This window comes from Haliotis rubra, unplaced genomic scaffold (genome assembly GCF_003918875.1).
Source record: "Haliotis rubra isolate DU_JTF1 unplaced genomic scaffold, ASM391887v1 Scf1610, whole genome shotgun sequence".
Lineage (NCBI taxonomy): Eukaryota > Metazoa > Mollusca > Gastropoda > Lepetellida > Haliotidae > Haliotis > Haliotis rubra.
In genome coordinates, this window is record NW_025765571.1 from 83507 (window position 1) to 106047 (window position 22541).

Consider the following 22541-nt stretch of genomic DNA (forward strand, 5'->3'; position numbering starts at 1 on the left):
ATGTTTTGGAGGAGATAAGGGAGTAGTATATCCACAGACCCCTACCCGTTGTTTATCATAAATTGGCCTAGTTTGGTGATCTACCTTCAGTTGTTGGCGATCTATAGCCAGTTTTTATATTGTATTGTCCAAATAGTGCTATCAGTTTTAACTTTCCACACTAGTTTTAGTTGTAATTGTGATATTCTAATTGTTTTCCTGTCCTTCGTCGACAGGTTTTTATTATATACATCTATTCCATTTCAATGTCATATATGTTCTCGTCACGATATGGCTGAAATACTGCCGATGTGACGGTAAATAATAACTCTCTCACTCACTCATAAATTGGTCTTTTCACGGGCGATAGAACAACATAACCAGTGTGCCAAAATCATTTCATTTTAAATGCGAGACCATATGCGACCATCTTTCGGTTTTATCGTTTTAGAAAGCAGCTGTTAATGTTGTGATTAAACTACAGATATCATTTCATGAAGTGTTGACGCATTACATGCAGCGATGAAACAGCCTACGCTTTCCATATTATCGAAATATGCCATATTTCAAATATCGTTTTTCATGTTTTATGTTCATGACACATTTTCATCACTCCATCAATTGTACATGCATCATGAAGCTTTATGAGACAGAAAGTTCACCAATCAGTTGATGCGAAGGCGGAATACTGTGATCTTTGGACTGTGATTGGTTGTAGTAACAAACTGGCAAAGAATTATCTTGAAAAAAGACGTGGGCGTCTGATCATGTGATTCCTTAGATATAGGATTTGTGTTCGTGCATTACGCAACGTACCAACCCTTTTCGTAAATGGACCTGTCTATTGCTACACCTATATATATGGGAAGTCCAACTGTGATGAATCAGTAAAGCGTTTGTTCCAGATTAACCTGCAACGATGGATCATCCTACGCTTGCCTTTCTGTCCGTTATTCTCATGCTGGGCCTGGCAAGATGCCAAGACAACGCTCGTTTCCTTGTCGACATCGTTAAACCAACAGGCCTCGCTGATGTAAAGACCACCATGTCCTCTGTAAACATCATCTTGCAAAAAACAGCTGGTGTTGATTTCATCTTCAAGGTTAGATCTAGTTTTTGATACATTTGCTCAAAACGCATTGTGTGGATTCAGGAGTATTCAAATAATTAACCCATATATGCATAGGGTCTTATATTTTCATCAAATTTTGTGAGCTTGATTCTTTTGGCAAGCAATGAAAGGAATGGGGCGTCATTTTACCAGTTAATAATTTGTTTCAGTACTTTCTTTACGACGCAAAAGTGCGTCCTAAAAATGGGACGATATGCACACATGCGTACAGGGTTATTTTCCAGTGTAGGGTTGGTGCATTCACACGCGTGATAAAATGGCAGCACCAGTGTATGTATCTTTCATGGAGAATATGAAGGGCCTTGATTAAGTATTTCTTGGTATGTCATAGTAAGTATTATATGGCGAAAATATAATGATTGATTCAGTTTGCTTGATTAAATAGTAATTTTTACTCAGAGTACACCACACCAGGTTTCAGAGGTTGTGAACCACATATTATTTCTGATGTTTCTGAAACTCAGGGACATAATTGGATGAAGACGAATGCTTAGCGAGAGTGACACCAAGTTTGTTGGCATGGTCAGCTCCATCAGTTTATAAATTACCACCGTCCTTCAAATGGTGAACGGTAGATGATGAACCATTGCCCTGTTTTCTTTGTATCATGTTCCACACCTTTGAAATACATGTTGAGGATTTTATTTTGGAAACATAATTTCGCCAAGAATGACTCTTTCCCGTTTCATTGTGCGTCGAGCCTTGGCATTTATGATTTTAAACTTTATTCAATTTAGGCACGGTAGGATGTCGTCGAAACTACTTTTTGGCTTTCTTCCTGCACTTTCTGGCCTGTTTTCATATATTATTGAACCATGGTTTACGAATATGTGGAGTTACAGAGGACTGTGAAATTGTTTTGTCAGCAATATTGTTAAGTATATCCGACAGCGGATGTATTGCATCCTCGCTGTTTCAAGTGTTATATAGTCTTATGGAGTCTTATATAGTGACCAATCAGCCTTGGTGGAGTTCCTTCTTGATAAATCGGGTGATCAGGCTCGCTGACTTGGTTGACACATGTCACCGGATTCCAATTGCGAAGATCGATGCTCATGCTGCTGATCACTGGATTGTCTTGTCCAGACTCGATTATTTACAGACCGCCGCAATATAGCTGGAATATTGCTGAGTGCGGCGTAAAACTGCACTCACTCACTCCTTCTTGATAAAGGAGAATCGTCACCAGGGGCGAGTGAGTTAATATTTAACGGCACATCGGCAATATCTCAGCCATATCGCGACGAAAACAATTTATACAAAACAATGAACACATTTTGGAGAGGAAAACCTGTCGACGATGGACAGTAAAAACACTAGAATATCACATATATGAACATAAACCTAGCATGTCAAGCTTAAAGATTTTAATTAAAGAAGACAATACAATACAAAACACGGGCTATAGATTGCCAACAACCGAAGGTAGATCACCATACTAGGAACCATGGACCAGGGTTGAGAGTTTTAAGAATGGTGGGGAAGCGATCACTCACACATAGGTCATCATGGCCCAGCCATTCAAATTCATTATACAAGGTTGAATCGGTGAGTGCCAGATCAAGGGCACAATATGTTCCAGTAGCTGAATGTAGTGTTATATTTCTGTTTGAATAACGACATATTTAAACACATTCTAATGAATTTACGCAGTTAAAATTGGGACCAAGAAAACACTCATCTAACCCCAAACTTCCCCGAATCGGCAGGGGAACCGCCTTACCACTGGAGGTCGCCATGCTTCAAGAGACCTGCCTTTACAAGTAATGTGAATGGTTCAACCACTTAAAGGTTTCTCATCGTCATTCACTTCTATACTGCAAGTCTCTATCTTGAACAATAAGAGAGAAATGCTTCCCAAAAATGGACAATATGCATAAATGGGTTAATTGACTTATATATTGTCAATTGAAGTATACCAAAAACAAAAGATGATTAAGAGATAGAATGTACGTACTGATGTCTTTTTGCAGGTGGTTGGTGAACCAAGAGTATTAGCAAGTAAGTACACACTTGACGTAAAACTGCTTCTGTTGATTTGTCACGGGGTTTCCCACCAGATTGGCCCATGAGCCACCGCCTTCTGGCATACGACTCTAGGCAAAAACACACCTGAAATTATATTCATTTGGCATCATTGGTTCAAGATAGTGTGGCCAAGCCTGAAATATCAAATTAATATTTTTGGTTAATTTTGAGCATTACGTAGTTGCAGCACAGGGCTTGGCGTGACCAGCCGATTGGTCGAACCGGGCCCATTCAACCACCCGTCTAGGTGAAGTAAGGGGCGAAGTGGTGTGTTGGGCAAAGGAACACTGTTCCTGGAACTAGTGCCCTCAACCACCAGACTCCCGTCCTCCACCGACATAGGGGCGCAACCCACGGCAAACGGGTTGGTGGACCAAATATGCCTCTGGGTCCACACGGGGGGCTGAAGGGCTCTTAGCGTTACCCAGCACCCACCACGAGGAGGTGGCTCTTCATGGGTACCGACAGTTAAGAAAACCCAGTGGGCAGGAAACTGTGCTGAATAATGTACCTAGTTGGCCTTCAGCACTTACTTTGTCAGATTTGTTATTGTTGACGTTCTTTTTAAAAAAATTTAACCCTGTTTAACAAAATATTGTTGATATCAGGAAAACAGATTTGAACCTGTCCACAGGCAATTGCTGTAATAAAATGATCTTCATCTCTTCTTTGTCCTGCTAAGCTCAGGTCGAAGTGCAACCCCTTACATGAAGGTGAAATTGGTCTTCAGTAACCCATGCTTGTCGTATGAGGTGACTAACGGGATCGGCAGGTCAGGCACGCTGACTTGGTTGACATATGTCATCCTATTCCAATTGCATAGATCTATGCTCATGGTGTTGATCACTGGATTGTCTGGTACAGAATCGATGATATACAGACCACTGCCATATAGCAAGAATATTGTTGAGTACGGCGTAAAACTAGACTCACTCACAGTCCTATGGTCAGGAAAGTACATATTTTGAATTGCCGAATATACATGCAACTTGGGATATCAGACAAGCGCCCGATCAACACGACGGTTTGTGGACACATGCAAATTATACTGTGTGAAATACCATAAATTGGTTGTAAAAGAAGGAATTGATTTCCGTCGGAGAAATTTCATGATCCCATAGTTTCTCTTTTTGCTGTTCACAAATAATCAAATACTTACCGTGTTATACTTACCTGACTCGGGGTCTCTGTTGAGTGTGACCTCTCTATAACTACTTTCCAGTTCTGAATATACCCAGCCTGTGTGATATGCGTCCTCTCGAAGAGAAGTTGTTGGCGGCTAATCTGGACATCACTGTTAAATCTCTGATACTTGGTGAAAAACTTGCAGCTGATCTGGGGGTGAACAAGACCCTTATTGCAAGTGCCCCGCCTTCAGCAGACATAACTGGAGACTACATCTACTTATGGGATGCAATTTTCAGAATGGAAGGTAAAAAAATGTTTTGAGTTGCGCAGTATATTATAAGGTTGCGATTCATAGACAAAAGTCCTGTATTCAGCAATAAAGATGTCATGATGTATTTCTTTTCGAAAACAACCCTTCACTCTGTAATGTGATTATACAACCAATATTATTTAAGTCACCATATTTCCTCGTGTATATCAGGTCTAAACAGTGAAGAATACAAAGAGGAAATACGAGACAATCTGGAGAACAGCATCAAGTTCAGACTGGACAATCACCAGAGTGTCATATATAGAGTTCTCGGAGGGTTTCCTATTCAGGTAAATTGTGGACTCGCTAAAAATCTGTTTGCCTGGATCGCTGCTAACTGCTTTCAGTTACTGCCTGGTCCAAGATCAATTATTTACAAACCGGAATGTGGTTTAAACAACAGATGAAAAAAAGCAACAGTCACAGGTTTATTCTGAGGCTGATTGTCTATCATATAATGAAAGCATCTGTCCAGTATGTAATTAGTGTCATTTCAATGAACGCATTTACAATGAAATGATGAATTTTGTTCATGCTAACGTAAACCTATTTTAACCACTTCAAAGTGAAGAAAGATTCATCATGGTTGTTTTATTTTTGTAGATGATGTATTTTGCAACAGCGAAACCAGAGGAGGCTGAACTGGTTGTCTGGCACTTCAACCGCCCGAAACTGGTTTACAGAGTTAACGTGGTCAGGGTTGAGTTGCTAGACGTCTATCTTAACGGCTGTCAGTAACAACCTGTACTTTGTGCAATAAAGAAGTCAGTAGCATAGACTTTTAGGTTGGCATTGAATAAAACTCATATCAATTAAGTGTTTGAACGACTCCAGCTATCACAGTAGGTGTTGTAGTCACAGACAAAAAAGGGACAAAAAATGTACTCCTTGAGTATAAATTTTGTCAACATCCGAAAATGTTGTCGCTTTCATTCGCGTGCAGACAGCCTCCGTGGTGTAGTGGTTGGAGCGTCCGCCCGGAGATCCCCGGCCGCGTCATACCAAAAGACGTTAAAATATGGTACTAGTTGGTCCCTGCCTGGCGCTCGGCATTAATGGGTACACCAAGGACTGGTCGGCTCGGAGTCAGTATAATGTGTCTCAGTAGGGTATTCATGCTTCACTGCGGCATGGTATATCAGTAGGCTAGCACTATAAACCAGCTTCAGACTGGGCTAGTACAAGCAGCCGTAACTACACATACACACGCATGTACGTCGTCATATGAGCGATATATTCTCAAGCACGACGTTAAACCCAAATTCACCTCACCTCAGCTCATTCGCGTGCACAATATTGATACGCGGATTCATGCAAACAGCCTATCTACATTCCATCATGCATTAATGTCGCACGAGACGAGAACCTGCAGATAAGCGAATCTTGACCACACAATCAAGTGACTGATATGGTGACCCTTCCAAATACTTGCGGTCAGTGAAATGAGTATATTGTGAGCAACCTTGAGCATGAGTGAGTGAGTGAATATGATTTTACGCCGCTTTTAGCGACATCCCGGCGTGGGACACCAGAAATGGGCTTCAGAAATTGTGAGTGAGTGAGTTAAGATTTAACGTCACATCGGCAATATTTCAGCCATATCGTGACGAGAACATTTGATATTGAAACATAATATATGGAGATAGATATTATAAAAACCTGCCGACCTGCCGACAAAGGACAGTAAAGCAGAGTATCACAGATATATGGGGAAGGCTACCGGTAAAGGGACCACATGGTCGGTATTGCGATAAGGACAGATTCATAATCTACAAGATTGCCCCCAATAAAGGCAAAATGAATTAACCCGATATCTTTTAAACTGACAATGTAGTGCCCAGTTAAATGATGGTGGGGTTAGAAGTTGGTAGAAATGCTTAAGTGAGAAAATACGGGTTAAAAGAGATGCGTGTATTCTTTCAGCCATAAAAGAATTATAAGTATGAAGTTACCGTGTGCTCATTTGAATGTGTGTTGTTAACAGATAAGGTTGATAAAGCAAAAACGAATTTTATTTTCATCTGTTCAAATAGCGCGCGCATGCGTAATGGTCGAAGTGGTCCCTTTTTAGCTTAAGTTTTTATGATTATGCATGAATATTTTATTTACCCAATACACCTGGTAGATAACGAGTCATAAACATGTGGTTATTTTAGACGAACAACTGGATACCTAGACATGCAAAACAAAGTTATATTAATTTGATTTCTTTGATTGCATGCATTCTGAGGTTACAAAGACTTTGGGAGAGACAGTGGTCGTATTTTGATCAAACGGTTTTGGTCGGAATCCTACTGGGATCTAGATATCTTCTCATGTAGTGACGCTATTGTGCAATGCATGATATGAAGACTAAAGTTGCAACAGCAGGTTCCACTGTTCACAACTGTGGAGTTGCAAGCGTTCCACTGAATTTACCCATGACGATCCGGGTTAGAATATTGAGCTTCAGTAACACATGCTTGTCGTAAGAATCGACTAACAGGATCGGGGGTGGTCAGGCTTGCTGACTTGGTTAACGCAGGTCATCGGTTCCCCACGCAGATCGATGCTCATTCGGTTGATCACTGTATTGTCTGGTCCAGACTCGATTATTTACAGACCGCCGCCATATAGCTGGAACATTGCTGGATGCGGCATAAAACTAAACTCACTCACTCACCCATTGAATTAATACTAGTTTGCAATGAGATACCGTTAAAACACCGTAAAACCAACTCTCTCACATTGGTTAATAACAACTGAAATAGTGCTTGAATTTCAGATACTTTTATGTATAGAACCTTAATGACAAACGGAGACCCAGAAATGCCACCCATGCCTCCTTGAACAGTTCAACATAATGTTACGATCAATCAGTATCCACATGGTCTGCAGTGGCTGGTTTCATAATGTCTTCCCGTCTTTTAGGACAGACCAACCTACCCCTGATTGTTTGATTTCTGTGACCTGCCTGGAGACAGTAAGAACAGGTTGGGGTTTTACGCCTCTTTTTTTCTGGTGTTTGAAACACAAATGGTTCAATTTGCAGAGTGCCTGTTTGTTTATTATCTTTGTTGGTTGGTCCATCATCATTCTGCGCATCCTGAACCATTGATGTCCCGGGTTCAGGTTCAGGTTCAGTTGGCTCAGGTGGTACATATGCAGTGACTGCACACGGAAGAGGACAAAGTGTGTCTTTTGAGTCATCAGGAACATACTGTCTGATAGAATTGTACAGGTACAGCTTCCTGGCATAACTCAATCCTACTGGATGGATGATGTTTGGGAGCGATTTGTCCAGTGTAGCAACTTCACCAACTGTGAAACGGACACTATCGCTGTTCAAACTTGTTTTGCAGCTGACAATCCCTGGTGACTGGTTTGTGAAGAAGAAATGGTGAAACTTCTTTATCTCAGGTATTTTGTGGAATCCATGTGCCTTGAACTTAGACTGCCAGTCATAGATCGGCACGAAAGTGTGGCCAGCTTCATCCCCGACAGCAACAGGGAAGACGTTCCCTGGGCAACACTCTCTTGCTATTCTCTGTACATCTGCCACTGATGAAGCCTGTTCACGTCGCCATCGCTTCTTAAACAATCCAAACAACAGATCTGGCCAAAACTTGGTGTGTCCAACAGGCATAAAGCTGATCTGAAATGACTGGTTCTGACCTGTAGCTGTACGCCAAAGACAGTATTGCATCATGAAATTGTTCTTGTTCTGACCACAGCAGTTGTCAGCATGACACAGCGAGTCGGTTTCTCCTACACTAAAGTTTGTGTAGAAGTGGTGAAGAAGTGAGATAACCACATTTGATCCTTTCCCACAATGAGCTGCTTCAGGTATAATGTAAAGGACAAATTTCCTGAGTGGTTCTACGGCAATTCCAAAGAGTCCAACCTTGTAGCCACATAGAAAGTATAAAGGTCCAACTTGTTGAGAATCCTGTGGCAAAAACACTTGCTGAGCAAAATCAAAACTCTGATGCATTTTACCTTTGTATGTCAGTAGCTGATGGGGCGAACGGGTCAGTTCGGGTGTCAACAGTTCAACGTCTTGACGACATTCGTCAATTATCGAAATGTAGAATCCACGTTCAGACGTCACTTGGTCAATATGTTCTACAACTCTTTTGGCAAGTTCTCGTTTTTTATTGTCGCAGAAAGTCTTGAGTTTCGACATGGTCATACTGTTCTGCTGACAAACAGCACACAGATCTGTTCTTGGTCTTTGGATAACAATGTGGGAACAAAACAACATCCATGTTGCATACCATGTGTGAACTGACACGGGTTCCTCGTCAGTGTCATGACACGCATCTTCGTATTTTCCGTATACAAGCTTTTTGGTCATGTGAGAAGGCAAAAGTTTTAAGTCAGTGTTTTTCCTTCCCGAAATGCGACCAGGCATCACTAAGGCATTCTGCTCACCATAGTTTTCGATGAACTGTACAGCCTTTTTTCGCTGTTCTAATGTGAGACATGTTGATTGATTGGTTTTATCTGCCCTGCCATGTTTCTTGGCATTTATTCCAGAAACTAACATATGCTCTTTGACGTTTTAAGACGCTTAATACCCGACCCAAAACAAACATGAAAAATTCTCGACAAACTGTGACACCTCTGAACATGTACGTTGTTCTGGTCTCCTTTCTTGGCTGAGGGCATGACCTTTCTTCACTGTATGAGGCTGGTTCTGTACAAGGGTATTCAATGCTCCGAGCATTAAGATATGATGATGATTAACGTGATTATCACAATAAAAATCAAATTCAAGACAATCCAGTCTTGACTCCTGAATCATATCAAGTGGAAACTTCTTTGTGCAATTCCATGCACAACACCCACTTTCAATAAAGGATTGCACCTCCAGTTCACAATCAGAATGGGATAAGGGTATAGACAGAGTTGGAAGAGTCACTTCAACAACATCGCGGTCAGCATCTAATTCAGACACATTAACAGTATCCTCTCCGTATTCTGGTGGTGTACAGAGGCTAGAATCTATGCATGTTTCAGCAAAGTCTTCCAATACATCATTATTGCTTGCATTTTTATCATCAGTACAAAAATATTCAGAAATAACATCCAGTGCTCCTGGTACATCGGCAATGCCTTTGCCAAAATCTAACAACTGTTCTTCGGCCATATTTGCTCAGTTACTTATACCAACCACAGTGCGAACACCAGTAAAAACCATCAGAATTGATGTCATGGATGGTTGTACTATCTGACAGATTGTCAACACAGAATAAATGGAACTGTCTGTGGCATGATGCACAGTATAGCCAGAGTGTTCCATCTGCGTCAGTCAAAACAGTGTTATCACTACAAACTAGTTCTGTTTCAAGTTTTGAGGGGTCAATAGCTGATAGCTGACACTCGTAGCAGACCCATATTTCTGCCTCGACAGAACTGTCACTTGCTGGACTGTTTGGGGGAGCAGACATTCTGAAAAAGCAAGATATACCTTCCAGTCAGAACACTTACAAGTGTTCAGTATTTAACAGTTCATTTTGGAATATTGTATAATCGAAAAGTAAAAAAAAATCAACTGCAAAAAACCCATTATAAAAATTCCACAAAACCCTGATTCTATAACATTCTGGTTAACCGCTTATGGCCCTTCTATTAATACATTTAACATACCTCTTATTGATGATTTCAATCTCAGCCTGATCAGAACTACTGCTTGTAGATTCTTCAACAAATCTAGTCTTATTTGAATAGGTTGACAAACTTTCAATTGATGACGGGATAGGGATATTGATTGCTCTACCCTCTACACTTTGATAATCGGAGGTGTCATTTCCCCATAATTCCATATGCTGATAAGGATGATTATCAAATGATTCGCCACATATTTGGCAAATTGTGGGATGATAATTCTTTTCTGGAATAACATGTCGTGGTATGGTGAATGAACGAAACTGTGGATCGACAAAGTTATGATGGGAAAAAGACCGAGATATATGCTCAAAACGGGGAATTGGTGGGTAACCAGGCCCTGTGTAACAACGGCTCAAGTCTGGTTCTGACTGCATACGCCTCAATGTATAAGGGTAGTGAGAGTTGTGCAAAGGCTCAGTGCACAAATCAAAATGATCAAGGTCATATTGGTACGTTTCCCATCCATATGTACCTTCATTTCTTGGTACAAAGTTATGTAAGTCTAAGTAATTCATTGAATTCGAGCTATTTGTGGTTTCGGCCACCAATATATTGGGTTTAACGGGTTTGTATAGTCTGTCCATAGTGAATGTACGTACTACCGTCAGGATTTTGAAACCTGAAAGGAAAAATTAATCTACTAAATTTCACTTACATTTTGTTTTCAATATTTAATTCAGTTCATAATAGTTGTTTTACTGAAGAGGATCTTTCTAGGAGATTAAATTCAATTTTCATTGCAATAATGACACCAAAAATAACCAAAACATCTTTATAAATAAAGGACCAGGTGGTCGTAATAAGCACGTTGATTTTAGCTAAACAATATGTCTACGAAAAAAATATAATTAAGACAATTTTGGACAATAATTGAGTAGTCACACCTTCTTTGTATAATTACCAATGTAAAATACAACTTTGCAACCATGTAGCTATAAATCATATTGTATTATCAATGTTCAAACGCGGGCTCGTGTAAACTTACCCTCCACCGGAAGCAGGGTCAGGTCAAATGCCAGTCAAATTAGTTGCGATCAAGAACTGGGTTACGCTGTGAGGTTTAAATGAAAGGTGTCCAAAGAAGCGCACGTAAAATATTGCCTAGTGAAGCCTTTCTCTGCCTCGTTTGAAGTTTTTATACTGCATAAAAGGTTGCGCCGACCATGTGGTACCTTTATGGAACCTCTTAATATTTCAAGTTTTGAGGCTTTTATTGTAAACAATCTGTAATTCCAACAGTCAACACGTTACAAATGAGGGTTTTTTAAACCATTAAAACACAAAAACAAAGATCGTGAAATTTAAGAGTTTTATTCATCGGTTCACGTTTCTGTCAGTATCTCTGAATCTGTGATCGACCATGTGGTCCCTTTACCGGTAGCCTTCCCCATATATGTAAAACTAGTAACTGAATCTAAAACATATTAACTATAAGGGGCAACACAATCTAAAAATGGGCAATAGATCGCCAACAACTGAAGGTAGATCACCATACTAGGAGCCATGGGGACTTACATTACTTTTGCTACCTGCATGGACCCTAGCTGGATTTACACCATCCCTTCAGCTGTTGGCGTTTATACCGAGAATTAGCCATACATTAAAATGACAAAAATACTACGATTAAGACACCTGGTACACTTAAACTGACTTGAAATGTTTTGGGAATTACGTACAACAATAATTTTACAATACTTCAACCCCCTTTGAGGGTACAGCCACTAACTAAGTTATTAATCAAATCTACCAATAATTAAAATACAAATATGTACACAGCATATTATTCAAAATGCATTCATTAAGTCAATTTCTTTTAAAAAACCAAAATTTAAATGAGAATTAACAGTAGTAAAAAGATCCTTAACTGTTTTCACATTGAAGTATTTATCCCTAATGATGGAGAATTCAACACAGTCAAGCAAGAAATGCTTGACCGTGGTTCTCTCATCACAAGGGATACAAAACGGAGGATCCTCACCTTTCCATAGGTACGCATGCGTGTATCTAGTGTGGCCAATACGACATCGTCGCATGATGACCTCTTCAAATCTGGACTGACAACCCAAGTAGGTATAACCAATATAGGGTTTTATTTCATGTAATTTATTCATACATACAAACATACATACATACAAATACTTCTATAGCGCCAGAATCCGATGTAATCGCCCAAAGGCGCTCTGAGTCCACGCTGGAGCTAAAGGTAAGCTTTGGTAAAAAGATGAGTCTTTAACTGGCTTTTAAAAGATGCAAGTTCAGTCACTGATCGAAGTTCTTGTGGTAGATTTTTCCAGAGTTTTGCACCATTTGAAGAGAATGCTCGGTCACCAAAAGACTTTGTTCTTGTACATTGAATTTGCAGAAGAGTGAGTGAGTGAGTTAATATTTAACGTCACATCGGCAATATTTCAGCCATACCGTGACGAGAACATTTGATATTGAAATGAAATACATGTATATTATAAAAAACCTGCCGACGAAGGACAGCAAAACAACCAGAATATCACAGTTATATATGTAAAACTAGTAACTGAATCTAAAACATTTTAACTATAGGGGAAAACACAATATAAAAATTGGCTATAGATCGCTAACAACTGAAGGTAGATCACCATACTAGGGACCATGGGGACTTACAGTACATTTGCTTCCTGCATAGACCCCAGCTGGATTTACATCATCCCCTCAGCTGTTAGCAATTGAGATATACCTAGCCATACATTAAAATTACACATATTCTACGATTAAAAAACGGAAAGTTGAAATTTACTTTGAATGTTTTGGGATTTACGTACCCTCTCAGGAGGACAATAATTTTACAGTACTTCAACCCCCCTCGAGGATACAGCCACTAACAATCTCAGTTACTAATTCAAACTTCCAATCAAAAAATATTTAGCTATTTACAAATCAGTCAACAAGTCTAATTATTTTAAAAAGTCAACTATCAAATGATAACCAACATTATAAAAAAGATCCTTGTGACATGCTTGACTGTGATTCTTTCATCACAAGGGATGCAAAACGGAGGATCCTCGCCTTTCAGTAAATATTCGTGAGTATATCTAGTGTGGCCTCTTCATATCTGGACTGACAACCCAAGTAGGTGTAACCAATGTAGGGTTTTATTTCATGTAATTTATTAATACCTACTTGGGTGTCCCACTTCTTCTGCATTAGATCGCGAATGTATGTTCTAATGCTTGCTTTATAATCAGAGTATGGGATAAGAATTGCTGTCACAGATTTGTTAAGGGCTGCCTTGGCAGCAAGATCAGCCATTGTGTTCCCAGAAATGCCAACGTGGCTGGGTAACCAACAAAAGACGATGTCGCATTGGCCAGTAGCAAGCTCATTATACAATTCAATAATTTCTACTAAAAGTGGATGTTTACAAGAAATACTTTTAATAGCCTGAAGACACGAAAGAGAGTCAGAAAATATGATATATTGTTTTTGTTTGGGATGTCTTTGAATATATTTAAGAGCTGTTAAGATGGCGTTTGCTTCTGCTGTAAAAATGGAGCTGTTATCTGGTATTCTAGAAGATATTGTTCTGGATCCAATGACAGTGGCACATGACACCGCGCCACCGTCCTTGGACCCATCTGTAAATAAGGATTTGTGTGTATTATATTTAGTTTTTAACTGATTATATTCTTGTTTATATTGTAATTCATTAGTTTCAGATTTCTTAAACTTTGTCAGAGTTAGGTCAACTTCAGGCAGAAGAGATTGGTCACTGGAGCGAAGAGATCGGGTTGGCACATAGTGTTTTACAAGTTGTGAAAGATACTCTGGAACCAGTCCGTGGATGCATTTAAAAACAAGAAGCAATACTTTGTATTGGATTCTGAATTTGATTGGGAGCCAATGGAGATTTTTCATGACAGGGGTAATGTGGTCAATTTTCTTTGTTCTGCTGATCAATCTTGCGGCTGAATTCTGGACTCTCTGTAGTTTGTGTAGTACATGATTTGGAATACCACTGAGCAACGAGTTGCAGTAATCAATGCGTGATGTTACATACGCCTGCACCAGAGCACTCGTTGTTTTCTCGTCAAGGTACCTGCGTATCAGGCCGATATTCCGAATATGGAAATAAGCGCTGCGACAAACACCGTTGACATGTGGTTCCATGCAGAGAGATGAGTCAAATACTCCACCAAGATTCCGGACTTGAGAACTTGGTGTGATTTCACAGTGCCCAATGGAGAAAGTGGGAAGATCAAGTTTTGCCCGGAGCCGCTGGGGTCTGAAAACGATGAGCTCGGCTTTGTCGTCATTTAATTTCAACCAGTGCGTTGACATCCAAATTTTGATACAGTCAACACATTCCTGGACTGCTGTGAATGTGAAAGATGTTGAGGCAGAATCGAGTGGCTTGAAGGACACGTAAACCTGTGTGTCATCCGCATAAAGATGCATACTGAGGTTAAAGGACCTGACAATATCACCAAGAGGGGTTGTGTAGGCAGTAAAAAGCAAAGGGCCCAGAACTGAGCCTTGTGGTACCCCAAACACTAAGTCACTAGACAGCGACATTTGACCTTGAATAACCACTGATTGTTTCCTGTCTGAGATGTAGGACTTGAACCACTTTAACACGACGCCTTTGACATTGAATCTTCCTTCAAGAGTGGCTAGAAGAACACTGTGGTCAATCGTGTCAAAAGCGGCTGAAAGGTCCAACAAGATGAGAATGGAAGCACCGTCCTTGTCAATACCCATGAGTATGTCATTCTGGACTTTGACAAGTGCCGTTTCCGTACTGTGGAAGCAGCGGTAAGCTGATTGATAGACTTCATGCAACCCATTGCTGTCCATATGATCCTTGAACTGTGTTGCAGCTATGCGTTCAATCAATTTGGAAATGAAAGTCAAATTGGACACGGGTCTGTAGTTGTTCAACAGTTCATGGTCCAGGTTCTTCTTTTTGATGAGTGGGGTAACCACTCCAGTCTTTAATTGTTGGGGCATAACGCCCTCCGCAAGCGATTCATTGACCATGTAAGTCAGTATGGGGAGAAGAGAATCAACATTCTCCTTGAGAAGCCAAGTGGGCAAAGGATCAAGCATGCACGTTTTTGAAGGGCATCTTGAGACAAGTTTATGAATTTCAACTTCTGTCACTGATTTGAAGTTTTCACTGATTTGGAGTTTTCAAAAGCTGGGAAGCTAATTTCGGAAGGATCATTGCTTGGCTGATCAGCTCGGGAGTCGTCACTATTACGAAGTGAGTGACGAATAGTTCTTATTCTCTCGCTAAAGAAGGATGCAAACCGGTTCATACCTACTTGGGTGTCCCACTTCTTCTGCATCAGATCACGGATGTAAGTTCTAATAGCAGCTTTGTAATCAGAGTATGGGATCAGAAGTGGTGTCACAGATTTGGTGTGTGCTGCCTTAGCAGCAATATCAGCCATTGTGTTCCCAGAAATGCCAACATGGCTGGGTAACCAACAAAAGACGATGTCGCATTGGCCAGTAGCAAGCTCATTATGCAATTCAATAATTTCTAATAAAAGTGGATGTATACAAGAAAGATTTTTAATAGCCTGAAGACAAGATAGAGAATCGGAAAAGATGATGTATTGCTCATATTTACGGTGTTTATTAATATATTTAAGAGCTGTTAATATGGCGTTAGCTTCTGCTGTGAAAATAAAGCTGTTATCTGGTAGTCGAGAAGAGATTGTTCATGATCCAATGACAGTGGCACAAGCCACCGCGCCACCATCCTTGGACCCATCTGTAAATAAGGATTTATATGTATTATATTTACTTTTTAATTGATTATATTCTTGTTTATATTGTAATTCGTTAGTTTCTGATTTCTTAAACTTTGTCAGCGTGAGGACAACTTGTGGCCTCACCAATTGCCAAGGAGGAGAAGAAAGAAGACGGGAAGGAGCTATATTTTCCAGCTCAATGCCGGCAGCAGAAATGAAGGGCTTAAGTCTGTGCCCAAGAGGCGGAACAAGAGAAGGTTTTTTGGTGTATAAATCTCATAGAGGGGATTGAAAACACAGTTAAATGCAGGGTTAGACTCGCTAGAATATAGTTTAGTAATGTACTGTAAAGATAATTTTATACGACGTTGTGAAAGAGAAGGCTCATCTGCTTCAACATATAGACTATCAATAGGAGAGGTTCTAAAGGACCCAAGACAATGTCTTAAGCCTTGGTGGTGGACAGAATCAAGTAGTTTTAGGTTGCTTTTGCAGGCTCCACCATATACGATGGAGCCATAATCAAGTTTCGAGCGTACCAATGATCGATATAGGTGGAGGAGGGTAGCTTGATCCCCTCCCCACCTTAAATTAGACACGACTTTCAATAAATCGAGTGCCTTCAGGCATTTAGTTTTTAGGGATTTAATATGCGGAAGAAAGGTTAAATGGGAGTCGAAAATCAGACCCAAGAATTTGGCCTCTTTTACAACCTTGATGGGAGTGCCATTTAAAAACAGTTCTGGGTCTTTATGAGGCTTATATTTTTCGAAAGAAGTGTAGACAATTAGTTTTTGATTTAGAAAATTTAAAGCCGTTTTCAAGACACCATTTATTTATTTTATTTAAACACAACTGCAGTTGCCGTTCAATAGTATGCATATTCTTACCGCGACAAGAAATGCTAAAATCATCCACAAAAAGTGATCCATCTATTGAATCGTTTAAAACCTTGGATAAACTGTTGATCTTAATGCTAAATAAAGTGACAGACAAAATACTGCCTTGTGGGACACCCTGATCCTGATTGTAATGGTCAGACAGGGTTGAACCCACTCGGACTTGAAATTGCCTGTCTTTTAAAAACCGTGATATAAAAAGAGGTAAACGACCCCCTTAAACCAAAATCATGTAAATCCTTTAAAATGCCATGCTTCCAGGTGGCATCGTAATCTTTCTCGAGATCAAAGAATAGCGATACTGCATGTTGTTTATTGACTTTTGCATTTTTTGACAAAGGATTCTAATCGTACCAAATGATCAATGGTACTACGATTTTTCCTGAGTGAGTGAGTGAGTGAGTTAATATTTAACGTCACATCGGCAATATTTCAGCCATATCGTGACGAGAACATTGGATATTGAAATGAAATATATGTATATTATAAAAACCTGCCAACGAAGGGCAGTAAAACAACTAGAATATCACATATACAGATAAAACTAGTAATAGAGTCTAAAACATTTTAACCACAGGGGACAACACAATATAAAAATGGGCTATAGATCACCAACAACTGGAAGTAGGTCACCATACTAGGGTCCATGGGGACTTACAGTACCTTTGCTACCTGCATGGACCCTAGTTGGATTTACACCATCCCTTCAGCCGCTGGTGATTGTAGGACAATTTAGCCGAAATCTAAATGAACAAAAATACTACGTTTAAAAACTTGGTATGTGAAAAGTCTACTTTGAAAGTTTTGGGACTTACGTACCCTCTCAGGAGGACAATAATTTTACAGTACTTTAACCTCCTTTGAGGGTACAGCCACTAACAATCTAAGGTACTTATCTAAATTACCAATCTTTAAAATATATCTATTTATAAACCACATTAATCAGAATTCATCAAAGAAATCAATTTCTTTTAAAAAACCAATAATTAAATGATAATTAACATTTGTAAAAGATCCTTCATTGTTTTACATTGAAATATTTATCCCTTATGATGGAGAATTCAACACAGTCAAGCAGGACATGCTTGACCGTGGTTCTCTCATCACAAGGGATACAAAACGGAGGATCCTCACCTTTCAATAGGTATTTGTGAGTATAACGCGTATGGCCAATGCGACATCGTCGCATAATGACCTCCTCTAATCTGGACTGACAACCCAAGTAGGTGTAACCAATATAAGGTTTTATTGCATGTAGTTTATTAATACCTACTTGGTTGTCCCACTTCTTCTGCATCAGATCACGGATGTAAGTTCTAATGCAAGCTTTATAATCAGAATATGGAATAAGAAGTGGTGTCACAGATTTGTTGAGTGCTGCCTTGGCAGCAAGATCGGCCACTGTATTCCCAGAAATGCCAACGTGGCTGGGTAACCAACAGAAGACGATGTCGCATTGGCCAGTAGCAAGATCATTATATAATTCGATTATTTCAATTAAAAGTGGATGTTTGCAAGAAAGATTTTTAATAGCTTGAAGGCAAGAAAGAGAGTCAGAAAATATTATATATTGTTTATGTTTGGGATGTCTTTGAATATATTTAAGAGCTGTTAAGATAGCGTTTGCTTCTGCTGTAAATATAGAGCTGTTATCGGGTATTCTAGAAGATATTGTTCCGGATTTAATGACAGTGGCACATGCCACTGCGCCACCGTCCTTGGACCCATCTGTAAATAAGGATTTGTATGTATTATATTTGATTTTTAATTGATTATATTCTTGTTTATACTGTAATTCATTAGTTTCAGATTTCTTAAACTTTGTCAGAGTTAGGTCAACTTCAGGCCTCACCAGTTGCCAAGGAGGAGAAGAAAGAAGACGGGAAGGAGATATATTTTCCAGCTCAATGCCGGCAGCAGAAAGAAATGGTTTAATTCTTAAACCAAGAGGCGGAACAAGAGAAGACTTTTTGTTGTACAGATCCTCATAGAGAGGATGAAAGACACAGTTATATGCAGGGTTCGACTGATTAGAAGATAGTTTAGTAATATACTGCAAAGATAATTTGATACGGCGTTGGTTGAGAGAAGGCTCGTCAGCTTCAACATAAATACTATCAATAGGAGAAGTTCGGAAAGATCCAAGACAAAGTCGTAGACCTTGGTGATGGACAGAATCCAGTAGTTTCAAATTGCTTTTACAGGCTCCACCATATATGATGGAGCCATAATCAAGTTTTGACCGGATGAGTGATCTGTACAAATGAAGGAGAGTAGTTTGATCCCCTTCCCACTTTGAATTGGACACGACTTTTAATAGATCTAATGCCTTCAGGCATTTAGTCTTCAAATACTTAATATGTGGTAAAAAGGTCAAATGCTTGTCAAAAACCAGTCCCAAAAACTTGGCTTCCTTTACAACGTTAATTGGAGAGCCATCCAAGTACAGTTCGGGATCTTTATTAGTCTTATATTTCCGACAGAAATGTATACATTTGGTCTTTATCTGTGAAAATCTAAAGCCATTCTCAAGTGACCATTTATGAATTTTATTTAAACACATCTGTAATTGTCTCTCGATTGTATGCATATTTTACCACGACATGAAACGTTAAAATCATCCACAAACAATGACCCATCTATTGAGTCATTTAATACTTTTGAGAGACTATTGATTTTTATGCTAAACAAAGTAACGGACAAAATACTGCCTTGTGGAACCCCCTGATCCTGATTATAATGGTCAGACAGGGTTGATCCAACACGCACTTGAAATTGCCTGTCAGCTAAAAACTGTGATATAAAATGAGGCAAACGGCCTCTCAAACCAAAGTCATGTAAATCTCTTAAAATACCATGTTTCCATGTTGTATCATAAGCTTTCTCTAGGTCGAAAAAGATTGATACAGCATGCTGGTTATTTACAATGGAATTTTTAACGAATGATTCTAGTCGAACCAAATGGTCAATAGTGCTTCTATTTTTACGAAAACCACATTGAATGTTAGTAATTAGATTATTGGATTCTAGAAACCACACTAATCTATTATTGACCATGCGTTCCATGGTCTTGCAAACGCAGCTAGTTAATGAAATAGGTCTGTAGTTTGATGGATCTGTATGATCCCGGCCAGGCTTAGGTATTGGTACAACAATGGCATGACGCCACGAAGGAGGAAAATGCCCTGTCGTCCAAATATTATCAAAAATGTTCAGAAGTGTTTCAAGACAAGCATTAGGTAAATGTTTCAGGAGCTGATAGTGGATATTATCAGCACCTGTTTGCCGTATCATGAGCTTGCGTTAAGGCAGTATTCAGCTCATGTAGTGAAAATACTTCATTATAATCTTCACCATTATCAGAATGAAAGTTAATTTTACGTTTTCTTGATGATCTTTATATTTCTGAAACTTTGGATTGTAGTTGGATGAAGAAGAATGTCTAGCTAAAGTTTCACCCAACTTGTTTGCAATATCAATTTTATCAGTTAACAGATCGTGGCCATCTTTGAGATGATGAACACTAGAATTTCTACCTTTGCCCTTGATTCTCTGTATCATGTTCCATACCTTCGTCATTGGTGTACGGGAATTAATCTTTGATACAAAGTTCTTCCAAGACTGACGTTTACTTTGTTTAAAAGTACGTCGAGCCTTGGCATTATTCATTTTTAAATTATTGAAATTGTGGACTGTAGGATGGCGTGAAAGTATTTCTCTGCCTTCTTCCTACACTTCCTAGCTTGTTTACAATCGTCAGTAAGCCATGGTTTACGAATGTGTGGCTTAGCAGAAGCCTTAGGAATAGTTTCATCGGCAATATTATTCAGTTTATCAGAGAACAGCTGAATCGAATCTGGAGCATTGACAAACAATTCTGATTTCAAGTTGTCAGCACATAGTGTCTGAAATAATGGCCAGCTGGCCTTATTAAAATTCCACCTTGTTGCAGGTGGGTCATCAGTCGGGATTATAGCTGAAAGTATTGTGGGAAAATGGTCACTTCCACACAGGTCATCATGAACTGACCAGTCGAATTCTTTATAAATACTTGGATCTGTGAGCGAGTGCAGAATAAGTTCCCGAACCAGGGTGTAAATATGTGACAGATCCATCATTAAATATGCATAAATTATTGTTTGAAATGAAGTCCTCAAGAATTTTTCCTTTATTATTGGTATCGGTACTTCCCCACAAAGGGTTATGTCCGTTAAGATCACCCATGATTATAAATGGTTGAGGAAGCTGTTCAAAAAGATCCTGGAGGTCAGACTGCTGAAGACTTGAAGACGGAGAAATATATAAAGAACAAAGTGTAAAGGTTATCTGTAAAGTAAGACGGACAGCAACAGCTTGAAGATTGCTTTTTAGGGTAACCGGGCTATGGATAACACCCTGCCTCACTAGAATAGAAGCGCCGCCAGCTGCTTTATCACCTGGAGGGGAGAATGAATGAAAGGAATTGTATTGACGCAATTCAAATTTATCAGTACTTTTCAGGAATGTCTCTTGTAAACTAAAAGCCGATGGTTTAATATCTTGCGATAGTAATTGTAGATCATTAAAATTGTTCCTAAGGCCTCTGCAATTCCATTGTAGTAATTTCATAAAACAAATTTAAGGAGGTTCAAATGGATTTTGAACCGTCACAGGAGGTGTCGACGAAGGAGAATCTTCCAAATGTTGAAGAGTTCTGTTCTTTTTTCTCAATTTTTTCTTTTCCTTATTCGACAGGTGGACAACGCTCTCTGTTGCCTGTGTTGAATTAATATCATCTGGCTGTGATTCCTCAGTCTGGGATGCTGATGAGCGTTGACAATCTTGTGATATTGAAGTATTGTCACTCAAGTTCATCTGAGTTGCATTTACCCAGGATAAGTCAGTCTGACAGGAAGTTGAAACTGTTCTTTTAATAGATGGCGAAACAGAAGAAGAAACTGTGGCCGAATATGTTTGACCAATAGAAGATTTTGACTGAGGCGTTAACTAATTTCTTTGCCTCAAAGTACGAGATGTTATTCATGCATTTGATTTTAAGAATTTGGCTTTCATATTCAAACTTTGGGCAAGATTTCGACGAAGCCAGATGCTCACCACTGCAATTTGCATGACTTGATGTTACCAGTGCAATCGGTACTGTCATGGGTTCCACTGCAGCGTGAGCGAATAGACTTGCCAGTACATGATCTTGCACCATGGCCAAACTTTTGGCATCTTATAACACCGGTGGATTTGGTACATATACCTCCACTCCGATATTACAGTATCCAGCCTTAATAGATTGAGGAAGCATAGTTAGACCAAAAGTGAAGAGGTAAGTATTTGTTTTATCACGTTTTGAGTCCTGTTTCCGGGTGAAGCGCTTCACAGAAATAACACCTTGATCCGTCATTTCTGCCACAATATCTTCTTCAGACATGTCTGATAAACAACGTGACCTGTCTCTAACAATACCTCTACAAGTGTTCAGCGTCTTGTGAACCGAGACAACAACCTGTTTATTCACAAACTGCTGCAATCCCAGCAGATTGACAGATTGCTGTCGCCGTATACATTCCACCAAAAGTGAACCGTTTCGGAGGCGAGTGACATTCTTTACCTCTCCGCAGACACCTTGGATGCCCTTGGAGACGGCAAAAGGATTAATATTCAATGGACTTCCATCATCAGTAGAAATAACC

General features: G+C 39.5%; 1 protein-coding gene across 1 annotated transcript; it reads left to right on the plus strand.

The window, feature by feature from the left end:
* Positions 1–899: 899 nt before the first annotated feature.
* LOC124271573 lies at positions 900–5398 on the plus strand. Its single transcript, XM_046706725.1, has 5 exons — positions 900–1081; positions 3085–3112; positions 4362–4571; positions 4749–4867; positions 5181–5398. The coding sequence occupies exons 1-5, from the start codon at positions 938–940 to the stop codon at positions 5313–5315; spliced, it is 636 nt and encodes a 211-aa protein (XP_046562681.1). The 5' UTR covers positions 900–937; the 3' UTR covers positions 5316–5398.
* The last annotated feature ends 17143 nt before the right edge of the window (positions 5399–22541 follow it).